Genomic DNA, 17113 nt, shown 5'->3' on the forward strand with positions numbered 1-17113 from the left:
TGCAGGGCATGGAGTGTTTTTATTTTGATTAAAGTCCCTGCCCTCCCCTTTCACCCTTTGATCACTCGGCATTGCCCTCTGAGAAGGGCACTGCTTGTCACTGGCCACTCCTGTGTTTCCTTTCTTCCTAGTGGTGGAAGATGAATAAAGACTTAGACACCTGTAGTCTTTCACTGTGTCTGCACACATACACAAATGTATAACCAGGAGATTGGAATCTCCCCTGGTTGTGAAAAAAGAACAACTTTTTATTTGATCACTCAGCATTGCACTGCGTGTCACTGGCCACTTGGGTGTTTTGTTCCTGATGGTGGAACATTTTTTTAAAAATCCAGAGATTTAAGAATCTCCTCAGTTTAGACTCTGTGTTGGCTGGGTCACAGTCAGTGTGTTACTGATGCTGTTGGCCTCTGCTAAGGAGGAGGGTTTCTTTTTCTTTCCTTCTGTCTATGGTAGACATTTAACTTTTGGTTTTCTTTATTGTTTTTCTGTTTCTTTTTATTTTCCTTTAATTTGAGCTGTACTCAGCTGCACAAGCAGCTAATACCTCAGCCTGGGCCTTGCCTACACCTGAATATTGTTGCTGGTGCCTGGGCCTGTATTTAAAAAAAACCCAGGAGTTGAACAGAGTTTAAAACAACGAGGAGATTAGAATCTCCACAGTTGAGGACAGATCTGAGTTGTCCCGCCACAGCCATTGTTATTGTTCACAAACAAAGGGTGATGTGGCGACCAGCCTCTGTGCAGTTATACCTCCTAGCATCCGGAAATGATTCTCCACAATGCATAAACTAAAGATTCTAAAGTGAGGACAGATTTTGCATTCCTAGTAACGCTTGTTCCTAAATTTTAAGCTGATGGATAGCCTACTGAATAGTGACTATTAGCTAAGTGTAATACAAAACTAAAAGGGATATATTACTGGAACTGTGATTTTATATTTTTAGCATACTAATTTGCTAGTTTTGTTAAACATTGTACTTGAATAATTAAACAAATTGAAACACACCACTTTAACTTTTGGCAATAGATAATGCAACTAGCAAGGTATTATTGCAATCCTTTTTCCAGAATTTTAGTCATTGTGTAAGAGTGCTTAGGTGACTGGACTATACACTGTATATCTAAAGATCATCAGGGAGTAAAAAGTGAGGTCTGCAGATGCTGGAGATCAGAGCTGAAAATGTGTTGCTGGTTAAAGCACAGCAGGTCAGGCAGCATCCAAGGAACAGGAAATTCGACGTTTCGGGCCAGAGCCCTTCATTCCTGATGAAGGACTCAGGAAATTCGACGTTTCGGGCCAGAGTCCTTCATCAGGAATGAATGGCTCTGGCCCGAAACGTCGAATTTCCTGTTCCTTGGATGCTGCCTAACCTGCTGTGCTTTAACCAGCAACACATTTTCAGCTAAAGATCATCAGGAGCCTACACAGCTTTAATGTGCAGATTTGTTTCTCACAGAACAGTGCATTGTCCATACAAGCTATGAATCCTTGCTCCAGCATTCCAATGATATGTCCAAAGGGAAGCCTTACAGTGCAGAATCATGCTGTAGATGGAAAGGAGTTGTGCCATGATGGTTTGGAGAAGCTGGCCAGTGGCAGATGAAGCTGTCATGAAGCATGCCCTGAGATGTTGGTAGTGGGTATCCAAATTGGCAGTTTGGAGAAACAAGTGGTGAGCTGCAGTGGGCAGGTAGCTGCCCTGATCTTCTTGTCAGGAATTCTCTTTGTTTGGTTTACAAGTGGTGGGCAGTAGGATTAGAGCCTGTTTATTAATGAGGTGAGATTCGGTGTTTGAATGGGAATGAGCAATAATCCCCATTAGTAGGCATCTTGTAGATCCCTAATGATAAACTCAAATATTACAAAATGCAATGACATGTTGAGAAACGTCTCATCCAACAGCTCTCTCAATTCTCCCAGAATTCCTTCCATAGCCTAAGCTGTCCTAGACCTGATAGCATTCTACTCACTGAATGTCTCAAAGTGCTTTACACCCTATGAGGTTTCTTTGAAATGTAATCAGTGTTCTAATGTACAAACAGCAGCACAGAAATCTGACCTCTAATAACTGTCTCATGTCACAATTGCATTGGGTTATTCAGCAAACTATTTGGGGGACCATATTTGACTATTGCCTGTTACATTTAATTGATTTCAGCATACAGTTGTAATCTTTCTGTAAATGTGGACACAATGTATGAATAAGTGTGTGCTTCTTCACTTCTAGTTAACCAGTAAACAGAATTACCCCATTCTTTATAATGGCAAGCCAAAGTACCTTCAGTTCAGTTTTGTCTTTATGGTTATTTGAGCACCCAATGTCCTCCTCACCTTTTCCTTTGGCCTGTCATGTGGGAACTGAGTTTACATAAGCTCTGAGTAATAGCATGCTACAGAATAATATTTTTTTAATTGATTAACTTAGGAGACCTTTTCTGGTAGTTTCCATCAGATTGTCTTGGATGTTAATGTACAGTAGATGATCATTTATTTTCTCTAAACAGAGGGATGAAAATGACGAGTTCCTACATACAGAATATTAAACTGAGTTTCTTCCTGAATCTAGTGTTGGATCTTGAAACACAACAGATGCAGTCTAGACAGCTAAAAGATTAACTTAATTCCAGTTATGTACTAAAATTGCTACATATTTCAAGCATTGGAAAATATGCACAATTACAATCCCTCTACTTAATTTGCAAGTTAAAGAAAACTATCAAGTTAGGTTGTGATTTATTCAAAGGCATAGACACCATGTCCATGGGGGCCACTCCTTGCTGCAGAATCCAACCAGTTAGCTTCAAGAGCTGCACGGCGAGCTTTCATGCTCCGGAAGGTATCTAGGTGAGGTCCTATCTGCACAAAACAAACCAAAGGAAATGTCAGAGGCAATAATCCATTTGGACAATATTTCAAAAACTATAGTGCCTGAAGCATAATCTCCAACCTCAAACCTGAAGAACATTGTCCAGAATCTGTGGCTAATCTAACTATTAGAGCAATGTTGTGTGGACAGCATGAACTGCAAGTTAAACTATTGATGTTTAGCTATTTTAAATTTACAAAAAAAACTTTTGAGTTAAAATAAATGACAGCAGCTTTAATTCAACTAATGCTCATGGAATGTTAGTGTTTGCTCTTGATCAACAATGCCCTTTAACGAAGAATGAGTCAATCTAGATTTGACCCTTCCTTCTTAAGAGGAAAGGTATTGATGGCATTTCTTTTGAACTTTGTTTTCCTTTACACCATATTTTAAAATCATAAATGGAGGGATTTCATCATCTTTTTTTCATTTTGACACATATCTTCACAAGAATTGGAAACAAAATACTAGTTCCATGAAAAGGTAGTTTTTTGTCAAAAATAATGAATCATGAAAATGAAAATAAATCCCGTCAGAAGTTTCATTTGGATGAAATGATTTATCTATATATCTTTAAAAGAACCAGATTACACAGAACAAAAAAAACAATATTTCTAGATAGAAAGTAGGAATAGAAACATAGAAGATAGGAGCAGGAGGAGGCCATTCTGCCCTTTGAGTCTGCTTCATCATTCACCATGTCCAAATCAATACCTAATCCTGCTTTCTCCCCATAACCGTTGATCCAAATTTGCCTCAAGTGCTATATCTAGCCGCCTCTTGAATATATTCAATGTCTTGGCTTCAACTACTACCTGTGGTTATGATTCCACAGTCTTACCACTCTTTGGGTGAAGAAATGTCTCCTCATCTCTGTCCTAACTACCCAAATCCTCAGACTGTGACTCCTGGTTCTGGGCATACCCAACATCCTCCCGGCATCTCCCCTGTCTAGTCCTATTAGAATTTTATAAGTCTCTATGAGATCGGAATGGGACAATTGGGTGCAGCCATTTGGGCACTGGCATTTTGGCGCAGTCGTTTGGGCACCAGCTGATTTAACGCCAGCCCATTTGGACGTTTTGGCGCTAGGAAGAAAATGTTGATTGATTCATCATCACTCAAAGGAAGAACTTTTAAAAGTTTTAAAACTGTAAGTTTATTGAAAAATAAAAACATTAAATCTGTTAATCACTAAAAACATTAAATCTGTTAATCACTAAAAACTGTAACTGTAATAAAGAAATGTTTTTAGTGCCAAAACGTCTGTCGCCAAATGGGCTGGCGCCCAAATAGGTTTGGCGTCCAAACGGCTGTGCCAAAATGCTGGCGTCCAAACGGCTGTGCCAAAACATACCAAACCCCTGTGAGATGCCCCCTCATTCATCTGGACTCCAGTTACAAAAATCCTAACCAAGTCAATCTCTCCAATACGTCAATCCTGCTATCCCCGGAAACAACCTGGTAAACCTTTGCTCAACTTCCTGGAAAGCAAGAGCATCCTTCCTCAGAAAAGGAGACCAAAACTGCACACAGTATTCTAGGTGTGGCATCACCAAGGCCCTGTATAAGTTGGAGGGAGCATTAGACAGATACATAGTATTGAATGTCTAAGTAGGACAAGATCAAACAGGCTAGAGGTAGAGTGGAGGAGAATGGCTCATTTGAACATAATAGATGAGTGAAAATGACTGGGTCCAGGATGTTACGCTGGCAGATCACTGCAGCGATATCTTGGGGCTGTAATGGCTGATCTCTGAAAGTGCAAGCTTTTTTTTAATATCAAGTATGACTTCAGGTATTGGAAATGTTTCCACTTGAGCCTTATGGACGTCCATTTTCTGAGGATTCCTTGACGTCATACTTCTAATGCTGCCTCAACCCAAAAAGCATCGACTCTCAGCTCTTGTCTGTAGTTATCCTCATGGAACCAGAATTGAATTTACACTAATGAGGTGTCAAGCAAGTGGTTCGGGTGGTCCTGGACAGTGCTACACTAATGGCAGATGATGGTACTATTAAAGGCACCATCCACATTGATGTTGATGGATGAATAGACAGCAAGATTAGTGTGTGGATAGGATGTACTTGGATATTTTTCTACCTACGCATGTGTCAAAATCATAAATGTGCTGCACAGTTTTGACTGGGAGGTGACCAATCCTGTTACACAGATTATTGCCATAATCCACACTGTCATTATAGTCAATGTGTTCAGCAGTTTCTGAATGTTATAAGGAGTGAAGTGAATTAGCTGGATATTGAACTACGTGAGCATGTGGCTACTTTAGTAGCCAGGTAGGAATATCTATATGATGATATTGGCTGCTTGCAAAACCTTCAACCCTGTTTCCCAAATTTATAGGCTGGAGTCCACCATAGTTCAGGAAGGGAATACCTTATGATGCTCCCCTCTCCTCCTTCCACGTTGTTCACCCCAGGTTATTTAAATTGTAATTACATAAGAATATCAAATTTCCAAGACTGTGGAGCACAGAAACAGGCCATTCAACACAAACACTCCATTCTGGTGTATATGTTTCAATTCAGCCTCCTCCAAATTACGATAGTGGCAATTACAGATTATTGAGTTTTAACTTCCATCACCTGATTGCATTATCTGAGACCACACACTTTTATTTTTTTTTAAAAAAAAGAAACACCAACCTAAAATGTGCTGGTTAGGTGAATTGGCCATTCTAAATTGCCCATAGTGTTAGATGAAGGGGTAAATGTAGGGGAATGGGTCTGGGTGGGTTACTCTTTGGAGGGTCGGTGTGGACTTGTTGGGCCGAAGGGCCTGTTTCCACACTGTAAGCAATCTAATCTAATCTAATCTAATTAAAAAATGGCTGCGATGTTTACCCAATCACATATTGAGGAAGTTTTGTGAAACAAAACCATTGGCACTGGAACTTTTATCTAAAGACACAAAACCAGGCAACTGATTACTATCAAGAAATTCACATCTTTTGTTTTAATCTGTACTAGTATGATATTTCACACATTGGGAGATGAAGAGCTTAGCAACCAGGTAGTCATCTTAGAAGCAGATTGAGTTAGACTCAGGAATACAAACTGAACAATATTTCAACAGCTACTTTTGAGTAGCAGAGAGAAAAAGAAAATGGATTTGTAAGCAAACACTGGAAGATTGTCTCTCACTCCTTCTCCATCTTGAAAATAACACCCAGTGAAAAACCAAGTGGAGAAATAACCATTCAACGAGAATGCAAAGGTATCTACAAACCTCGCTGTTGCTGAGGATACCAGTCAACAATCAAACAACAGTGGTCTTATGTTAAAACACTTCAAGGACTGGAAGGACTCTTAAACTCTGTAATCCTTATTCTCCCTGTCTATACCAGACATTCTATTGATAGTTATTATCCTTGTTTGTCTGTGTGTTTGATGCTGCATTTTTGTGATCTTTGGGGTTACGTATTAAAATTCCTCTTACTTTCACTCAAGAAAACTTTTATTATTGGCTCCTTCATTTCCAGCAAACTCTGTTTTAATTGAAGTATGATAACCACACACTAAAAAGAACCAAGAATATTTGTTGTGACTAACCAAGAGAGAGTTAAAAAGAGAAGTGATTTTCCCCTTCACACTTTGCCATAACATTCTAATTTATTTCATCTCATCCCATCTGCACTGACTGTCAACATCAAGTATGTACCTAGCTTCCCCTTAGAGTCATATCTATAGTTTCACATTGTAACCATTCTGTGTAAAACAAAAACTTGATTTCTTTATTAGATATATTAGCAACCATATTAAATTTATGATCCTAACTTATGGACATCCCTATAAGTTAAAACTACCAAACTCCTTTATAATTTAAGACTTCCACTAAGTCACATTTAACCTAGTTCTTTTTCTCAGAGTAAAGGGTCTCGCCTGCACATTGTGTTCTGATATTCATACTGATTATTATATGCACTTACATAATATGAGTATCCCTGACAAGATCCATGTTTATCACCTATCATAAAGTAACCCTCGAGTAGGTGATGGTGAATCACCTTCAAGCCTTAGTATTCTTTGTGTGATGGTGCGCCCACTGTCCAGTTAAGTTTTATAGTAATTGCACATAATAATTGATTATGAATAACTGGCAAACAGAGACTTAGATTCTGGTTCAATGAATGATTGGAATATTTGCAGAACCATGTGCAGAGAAGGAGTTTAACTCTTCAGTCTTCAGTAATTTGTTTTAATTTAGAAACCTCTAAAACACCTGGATAAACTTAATCTCTGATTCTGTGGATTAGTCATTCTCTTATTTCCTATTTTTTGCTTGGAAATCCAATTCAAAAATGATTGAAATTACATTCCAAAAGGGCCATAAATTTGTGTGTACTCTGACAATTTAAAACTCAGAAATTACCTCTGATGTTCTAAACAAAATCTCATAGAGATCTTAAGAGGTGCAATATTCAAATTATGAAATTTTAGTGTTTTTCCTTCCAAGCATGAACAAAGTAATCACATTTACAATGTCTATGATATCATTACAAGTTACACTTGTAGATGTAGGTGATCAGATTTGATAGAAAAGAAAAACATGCAGTAAAGAGCATCTTTCATGACTGAAGGATGCCCCAAGGAGCTATATTTTCAGTGCTGAACTTTTGAAATTTAATCAATGCTGTAATTTTTGAAAGCTATAGAGAGATAAGTTTAGAGGAATGGAGCATTACTCAAATGAAATGCTTACTGTAAAGACTTGGTTAGAGATAAAATAAAACTGCAGATGCTGGAGTCCAAAACAGACATGCAGGAGGCTGGAAGAACACAGCAAGCCAGGCAGTATCAGCAGGTGGCGACCTGAAGAAGGGTTACACCTGAAACGTCAACATCTCTATCTCCTGATTCTACCTGGCTTGCTGTGTTCTTCCAGTCTCTTACCTGTCTATACTGTAAAAACTTGGGCAAAATATTGATATCCTCCAAACTGAGCTTACCCATAATCTTCGAGCCCTTTATGTTCCACCACCGATATCATGTCACTGTGACAATCTATAGTTCTTAAAGTGTGCTCTAGGCATCACTGGTAGTGCATGAGGGTCGTCCAGGTGGTCAGAAAGCTGGTCCAAAATGCAGTTTCCTGATGTACATTAAGGCCATACAAGAGAACAGACTAGACTATCAAGTTCACAACCTTTCTTGAAAACATACTACCAGACCAGTTCTCACTTGCACAGCATGAGTTGTCATAAACAAAACCATATAGTTTATTTGCAGGATTTCTGTTACTATTGATTTTGATTAATTATTATCAATGTAAGACATGAATTAATTTTGAAGATTATTGTGATAATTTAACACAATGGAATCCTTTGATGTGTTCTTTGATGTGAAATATTAATGTTTGTAATAAGAAAATTCTATACTTTTGTTTCTGCCACAAATGAATAATTTATATATCATATTTAAAAATCCACAATATTTTATTACGTTTACTAGCAAGCATTTGATGATTTTTTTTGCAGTAGCAAGTTAAAGCAGTTGCGTAGGAACAGGGTGGGGTGGCCTGCAAGATCTTTCACCCACCTAAGTGGTTCGCAGATGAAACAATCATTCATGTGATTGTAGAAACAGTGCTGGTCATTTAAATAGTCAAGAGAAGAACATTACACCTTGTTCAATCTCACTAATTGTACTCCTTTGTTTTGTTTCCTCACCACATGAAAAGTGAATGAGTGTTGTCACAGGTTAGTGATATCTAGTGCAGCCCATGATACTGGAAAACAAACAAAAGGGAGGTTGGACTGAAAAATTATCAAGAACTCTCAAGAGCTGTTGACAACTTGTTAAAAATAATCACACCCACAAAACCTATTATAGTTAGAATCTTGTTCAGCAAGTGGTCCAGGTTTGTGTCAGAAAGCGTCACAGATATAGAGCCACTCTTATCACCAGTATTCCCTGCTGTGTCCACCATCTGCCACAATGTGTTGGTAGTTTCATAATATATCCAGGAAAAATCTAAAACTACTGAATTCAATTTCTTAGATGGACTGCAACATGGATACAACTCTTTCTTTTCTTCCTTCTATCCGTGTCCTGCATACCCCCCCATCCCCAAACTCCTGCTGCATGAAAAAGCAGCTTTTGGACAAACATTTTCCAAACAAAAACTGACAGGAAGATTGCAACAGTTACTTTTTTGATATAGAAATGCTCTGCAAAAATATGCACAAGGAGCTTAGATGCAAATTACTTAGAAACACATCACTCTACTACTTGACAGAATATAATGAGAATCACTAAATCTTTTATAAGGTCAACACTCCTCTTCCCAAGCAGCTGTCAAACAAAGAAATTCAGCAAAACCAAACTTCCATCGCCTCATTAAACTCAGCAGCCACGGACGACATGTTCCGCCATCAATACAAGTTGTTTTGTGTCAGTAATTTGCAGTAAAAGTCTGATCGAGGGCCTGTGGAGACTGGGGAATCATTAGCGCTCCAGGAGCGGCTCTGCTCCTAATTGGAAGCATTGGGCATTATCAACTGAGGATTTTCCTGGATCCCTGACAGCTACCGGTGCTGGAATGATTGCCCACTTGTCAGTGTAAAAGACCATTAAAAACAAACAATTTTTCTTTAATTGGAGGCTTGCGCTCGGAGCCCAGGTGAGAAGCCTCATCACTTTCTTTGGGCCTATTGATGATTATGGCTTACTTCAAAATCTGTCTGACAAAATTGAAAGGTTTTTCTTCTCACACTGGAAAGTGTTTTCAATATGACTACAAAAAGCTTGGCAGGTGATTTATATTTTTTTCCTCCAGCCTGCAAGGCCTTGATTAACCATCTGTATGTTCATACCACAAGTAGAACTGTTAGGTTTCAAAACTGATCAGCATTACTGAGGTGAGCAAACCAAATCAAGACTGTTTGACTCCAAATGAAATCTTTGCTGCCTTCAGGAGCCAAATGGACCACTATAGAATTGACCCTAAGACTACAGGAGGATACTTGGATCCAAATCCTCTCAAATTGAAGGAGAAATTGCTGATCAAGCTTGTGCTCTTTGACACCTCTTGCATTCCTGGTGAATCAGATGGCAAAGAATGAAGAACTGTGGCTGATATGGTCAAGTTCTTAATTATAAGGGAAAAATAATTTGGGGTGAAAATTAAATGGTATTGGTTCATATTGAGTGCAGAGATGATGGGCACTTGATTATCTTCAGCCAGTTTATCCAGCAAGATCAAAATACTGCTTGGCTGTAACTCAACTAACCACCGCAATAAATATATGAATGATTTTGGTACAACTGCATGCAGATGGAGTTAAAGAGCTTTCATTTTGAGGAAATTGTGTCAAAACAACACTGTTAAATAGACTTTGTTGTCTCTAAAGAAAATCTGACACCAAAAATTAAATGTCTGCTATTCCTATCGTGTGCTTTGTAAATTGTGTAATTGGAGAACTAACTAGCAACAGGCATTTACAGTAAAACGGTGTTACAAGCATGAACATTTAAAAAAGGGGTTAGGATGCCTGGTTTTACATTTTATGATAATAACCTCTTTTAAGCACAGTGAAAATGCAGCTGGATCAGTGCAGAATTCCATTAGTGCTGCATACATGTTAGTCATCACACTTCAAGCTGACAGTTAGCATTTCATTCCCTGTGTCAGCTTGTTAGTATATTGCAACAAAAATCTGGCTTTTCAATGAAATTGGAGGTTGTGAGAGTTGATCAATTATTCTGGAATCCACGAGAACTAGTGTGATCATTTGTAGGGCAGAACTGAAAGTTAGTAGAACTGATTCCACCAATTAAAGGATATAACTGGATGCAATCAGAACCAATTACACAAGTCCTGTCTATTTATAAAAACTTCAGCATTCTGCTTCTGTAACGTAGTGATTATCACGGTCAATTTTCTGTGAAATGCCCAGGTTTGACGTGAGATAGACATATTATAGGGGTCAAATGGCACAGTGGTAGTGTCCCTACCTCTGGGCTAGAAGGTCCAAAGCCCAATTACATTGGAGGTGTGTCACAACATGCCTGAATGGTTTGATTGAAAATATACACAAGAAGCTGAGGCAAAAAGGTATAAGGTGAGACGATACCTAACTGATTGTAGGTAATGTTATTATTTATCCTCAAAAAACTATAGCTTAAAGTCATCCTTTCAGTGACTATTCCTCTTCTTTATTTGAGAGAAGTTCTCAGTTTGCAGGCTGAGTGAAAATAATAAGAGACGGAGACATATTGCATCATGCCTCCAACCTCACTATCAGAACTATGATTTCCAAGGCTTCCAAATAGGGGGGCAGCATTGGACCTACTTCTGGAAGTGTGGTACAGGCCCACTATGGCAATGCAGTTGATTATGATATAATGTGATAGTTCCGTTCTTGTGCAATCTTGCATTATAAGAAATTGTGCAATTACTGCACCATTTAAACTAATGAGGCCTGAATTGCATTCATAGCCAATAGAGGTAAGAAATGTTCGTGTTTTACAAATAACAGTCCAAGTTCTTCAATAGCATTAAAGCCAATATTCATTGAAGAAACACACGTTATCGCAGAACCAACTGTACTCGTAAGAGGGAGAGCAGCTATTTACACTCTTGTCTCACTTATTCTGCACTGACTTTGCCCAAAAGACCAGCACCAGGGCATGAGTTCTCTACTCTATTAATGACGACTGACTTGACACTGACATTTTTTACAAACCCACCGACTCCCACAGCTACCTGGATTACAGCTCTTCCTACCCTACCTCTTGCAAAAATGCCATCCCGTATTCCCAATTCCTCCGCCTCCGCTGTATCTGCTCCCAGGAGGACCAGTTCCACCACAGAACACACCAGATGGTCTCCTCCTTTAGAGACTGCAATTTCCCTTCCCATGTGGTTGAAGATGCCTTCCAACGCATCTCGTCCACATTCCGCACCTCCGCCCTCAGACCCCACCCCTCCAACTGTAACAAGGACAGAACGCCCCTGGTGCTCACCTTCCACCCTACCAACCTTCGTATAACCAAATCATCCGCCGACATTTCCGCCACCTCCAAAAAGATCCCACCACCAGGGATATATTTCCCTCCCCACCCCTTTCCACCTTCTGCAAAGACCGTTCCCTCCGTGACTACCTGGTCAGGTCCACGCCCCCCTACAACCCACCCTCCCATCCTGGCACCTTCCCCTGCCACCACAGGAATTGCAAAACCTGCACCAACACCTCCTCCCTCACCTCCATCCAAGGCCCTAAAGGAGCCTTCCACATCCATCAAAGTTTTACCTGCACATCCAGCAGTATCATTTATTGTATCTGTTGCTCCCGATGCGGTCTCCTCTACATTGGGGAGACTGGACGCCACTTAGCAGAGCGCTTTAGAGAACATCTCTGGGATACCCGCACCAATCAACCACGCCACCCTGTGGCCCAACATTAGCTTCCCCTCCCACTCTGCCGAGGACATGGAGGTCCTGGGCCTCCTTCACCGCCACTCCCTCACCACCAGACATCTGGAGGAAGAACGCCTCATCTTCCACCTCGGAACACTTCAACCCCATGGCATCAATGTGGACTTCAACAGTTTCCTCATTTCCCCTTTCCCCACCTCATCCTAGTTCCAAACTTCCAGCTCAGCACTGTCCCCATGACTTGTCCTACCTGCCTATCTTCTTTTCCACCTATCCACTCCACCCTCCTCCTTGACCTATCACCTTCATCCCCTCCTCCACTCACCTATTGTACTCTATGCTACTTTCTCCCCACCCCCACCCTCCTCTAGCTTATCTCTCCACCCTTCAGGCTCTCTGCCTTTATTCCTGATGAAGGGCTTTTGCCCGAAACATCGATTTTACTGCTCCTCGGATGCTGCCTGAACTGCTGTCCTCTTCCAGCACCACTAATCCAGAATGAGCTCTCTACAGCCCAGAGGGTCTTTGAGGATTCCTAGAGACACCAGAGTATCAATAGCATAAGAAGTTCAGTGAAGGCTAGAAATATATTTCCCCTCATCTTACTCAAACCTTGATAATCAATGGGCATTTGGGTATTTAGATCCTGTAGCTAGACATACAGCTATGATCTTGCTCTTCCTCATCTCTGCTCTCATCTCGGTGCAAGGCCATATCAAGAGGCAGAACAGTAGTAGGATTGCTCTGAGATGCTGTAAATGCAATTCCAAGAGACCTCCCTGCTCACAGGCACAGTTAAACCCCAGATTGCTGTTTCTGTCAGGCACCAAGCAGCTGTTGACTTATGACTGGAGCTTTCTTTTTTTAATGAGAATAAGAGGATGTTTCCTGGTATGAATGTATCAATTACTTATTTCTGGAACATTTCTAGCACTGCTGATGTGGAAATGGCCCAGCTTAGAAATAAAAGAAGCTAGTTTGAGTGGTCATGGGTTTTCTGAACATATTTTTAAAAAAACTTATTATATTGCTCTTTTGGGTTTTATTACTTTTTGTATAATGCACACCACTGTCCTGATTGTGAGCAGATTGTAACATTTAGTTTCATTTTAGAACACTTTTCTAGCTCAATTCCATGTTCTTGATGGAGATCTCTCTTTTTAAGTTAATCATGCAATAGCTGAGGAAATAGCACACATTTAACAGTTCTGAAAGGACCAATGTCAACAGAGAAATGTGAGCATTGAACCGTTAATACAATAACCAATATGTATGTAATGGATTGTACAAACACCAGATTGGTGACAGCCAGATAGTCAGATCCAGCTGTGATCACAAAATCCAGCTGCCTGTGCCTGTTCTGGTAAGCCAGGTTTCTGAGCATTGAAAGCATTCACATGACATTCCTTTCTCTGCGACTTTAAAGACCTAATTGTTTTAAGTGTATTTTAAGGGCATTACATTACTATCCCTAAGAAGTAAAACCATAGCCTCTAAACATTCTTTCAGTATATTTTTCTCTTCTTTATTCTGGAGGGATTTTCAGTTCCCAGACTTGGTTGTATCAAGTCTCCACCTCACTATATTGCTTGAAGATTTCCAAGGCTTCCTAATATATCTGCAAAGGGCATGGCACTGCATGAAAAGTGTAAAATACCACAGTCTGCCCTACCTTTTAAGAGAGATAACCAGTGATGGGTTTAGTTTGAGGGTCACCAAGCCTCTGGCAAGAAGGTGTGACCTTCATAGTGACCTCAGTTGGTACCCAGAATTGGACTCAAGCAGTTAGCACCATTCTGCATTGTAAACCGTATGTCCAGCCACCTAAGCTAACTAATGCCATGACACTGCTGATTAGGTGGGAATGAAATATTCCCATCCTTCCCCACAGCCCAATGTCCCTAGTCTCTCTTCTGACTTTGTCCCAAAGAACTGTGCTCGAACATCAAATAGAGGAACAGACAAGTTAGGAATGCCCACACCCCATGAATCAATTTAAAAAAAAGGCTTGTGCATTGTACAGTTCTATATACAGCACAGAATTTGACCATAGTGATGTTTTTGAGGGAGAAATGTTGAAAAGGACACCATTTTGACTGGGACAACACACAAATCCTAGGACAGGCGAAACAAAGACACGCGCAAGAATTCTTAGAGGCATGGCATTCTAACCAGAACTCTATCAACAAACATATTGATTTAGATCCTATCTACCTTCCCTTGTAAAAAAAAGCAATCTGAAATGACATCACCCACCTTAAGTAACCAAGACCTATAAATAGAGTGGTGGGACATACCACGAGCACTTCACTGGAGACTCTCACTGATGATGTTACCTAGTGTGGTCTCACAACATCTGAAAACAAATCTTCAAGCTCAGCAAGCTAACTTACATACTTACCATCAATCTGAGCTACAAATCTTCTCAAAAATTCCTAACTGTTGAGTCTGATAACAAGTTCTCAATTCTGAATGTTGGCATTTTTCTCAGGCATTTGGAAAGACAGAGTTTTGTTGTCACACTTCTTGTGAAGGACAGTAGCATATCATTGCACTAGATGTCAGCATAGATTATATGCTCAGATCCCTGAATACAACATGTGACTATAACTCCTTTTCTCTAACCATACAAAATGATCTTCTTTTCATCTTGCAACTTGTATACTCTCAAGAACTTATCAATCTTTTTTGAGAATCAAACATGAGCTGAAAATGTGTTGCTGGAAAAGCGCAGCAGGTCAGGCAGCATCCAAAGAGCAGGAGAATCGATGTTTCGGGCATGAGCCCTTTTCCTCCTTAGAATCAAACATAACCACTTTAATATCTTTTCTGCTAAATCACCCTCAACAGTAGCTTCACTTCTATTCATCCATTTGTCAGTGTAGTATTAATTTTTTTTTGCTAAGATCAATAGATTCGCTCGTATTCAATCTACCTTAATTTCCACACCGGATTTATTTTCTCATGCTGGGCTGTTTGGACTATGGCATCATCTTTCTTGTAGAATGTTCTAATATCCAAAAAATGTCAGTATTTTTCTCTTTTTTTTTGCTAAACCTTGATGAGATTGGAAGCAAGCCTCTATATTGCTTCATTCTATTCAACTATTACTAGCAATATCATGCCTTCTTGCTGCCAAGTCTACAGATTCTGGGCTCTTTGAAATAAAAACAACTCTAGTTCCAATGGTTTCATTTTTTTCATCCTTCAGATGTGTGCCTGAAACTTAGCTCTGTTAACTACTGCCTATTCAATACCTTTGCTCCAGATCTATCTCTCATTTGGAATTTATTCAAGCTAATTCTACAGTATTTCTAAAAATTCATCAAATCTCTAAGAAATATCCCACTTACCTTTCTACCTAGCAGCTGATTATTTTTATATTGGTTATTCTAAAGTTCTAGAAGCTCTTTCAAATTATCCATCACATATATCATGAGCCCTGGAACATACTATTAGCTCAAGTTGAATTGAAGGCAAAAGATTGACCTGTTTAGGAAACTGGTTGAGCAGAAAGAGCCATAGAAAGGGGCAAGTATTCTAATTGATAGAATGTAGTGTTCTGTAAGGATTGGTGTTGGGACCTCAACTATTCATGATAGTCATTAGAGAATTAGATAATAGGATAGAAAGTCATTTGTTCAGATTGGCCAGCAGTACAAATACCTGGCTTATAGGCAAAGTAAATTGATGTTTAACACCGCAAAGAAATACTTATTGATTAAGCGATTAGGCAAAAGTGTGGTAATAGATTCCAATGTAAGCAGTGAGGTCATCCATTTGACCTAAAAGGGATAGAATATGCTATTTTCTAAATGAATAGCTAGAACGAGTGGAGATCCAACATTCTTGGGGCATTTAGCTACAATGATCATTAAAATGTCATAAACAGTTATAGAAAATTCACAAAACAGCTACTAAATTGCTGGCCTTTATTTCAAGAGGAATATAATATAGCTGGGTCAATGTAACTTTTCAGCAAAGACCTGGGAGCAATTTTTAGGAAGGAAAAATTGGTCTTGGAGGATAGCAGCTTGGATTTACCTAGACTCCAAGAGTTGAATTAGGAGAAAATATTAGAATTGAATTCCCTGGAATTTGGAAGGTTAATGGTCAATACGATTAAAATCTTCAAGATTTAAAGGGTCACAGCAGTCAAAACTAATTCATCAGGTAGCGTGGTCTTGCAGGCTAAATGCTGGATTAAGGCTCCCGTCTTTTTGTGGGTGTGGGTTTGAATCCTGCTACCGCTACTTAGGGGCAACACGGTGGCTCAGTGGCTAGCACAGCACCAGGGACCTGGGTTCAGTTTCACCCTTGGGTGACTATCTGTGTGGAGTTTGTACATCCTCCCCATGTCTGTGTGGATTTCCTCTGGATAGTCTGGTTTCTTCCCACATTCCAAAGATGGATTGACCATGCTAAATGGCCGGGGATTATAGGTTGGATGGGCTAGCCATGGGAACTGCAGAGTAAGAGGGACAGCATCGGGGGAGTGAGTCTGGCTGGGATGCTGTTCAGAGGGTCAGTGTGGACTTGGTGGGCCAAATGGCCTGCTTCCACAGGGATTCTATTCCACCAAACTGGGGAGTCGAGCTAGGCTGCATGGTCAAACAATTAGAGCCAGACTTTTCAGCAGTCAAATTAAGAATTAATTCAGGCAAACAAATGAGTTGAGGCCGTGATCAGATCAGCCATGGTCTTGAAGGGCTTTTGCCCAAAACGTCGATTTTCCTGCTCCTCGGATGCTGCCTGACCTGCTGTGCTTTTCTAGCACCACTCTAATCTTGACTCTGATCTCCAGCATCTGCAATCCTCGCTTTTGCCTCAGCCATGGTTTTAC

General features: G+C 40.0%; 1 protein-coding gene across 1 annotated transcript in view; it reads right to left on the bottom strand.

The window, feature by feature from the left end:
- Window positions 1-2737: 2737 nt before the first annotated feature.
- The window catches only part of cfap77 (cilia and flagella associated protein 77), a 90163-nt gene continuing 75787 nt past the window's right edge, over window positions 2738-17113 (bottom strand). The window contains exon 6 of the mRNA XM_060841223.1: window positions 2738-2860. Within this exon, the coding sequence (XP_060697206.1) occupies window positions 2738-2860 (123 nt within the window). The remainder of the gene's footprint in view (window positions 2861-17113) is intronic.

Source organism: Hemiscyllium ocellatum, chromosome 21 (assembly GCF_020745735.1).
Source record: "Hemiscyllium ocellatum isolate sHemOce1 chromosome 21, sHemOce1.pat.X.cur, whole genome shotgun sequence".
NCBI lineage: Eukaryota > Metazoa > Chordata > Chondrichthyes > Orectolobiformes > Hemiscylliidae > Hemiscyllium > Hemiscyllium ocellatum.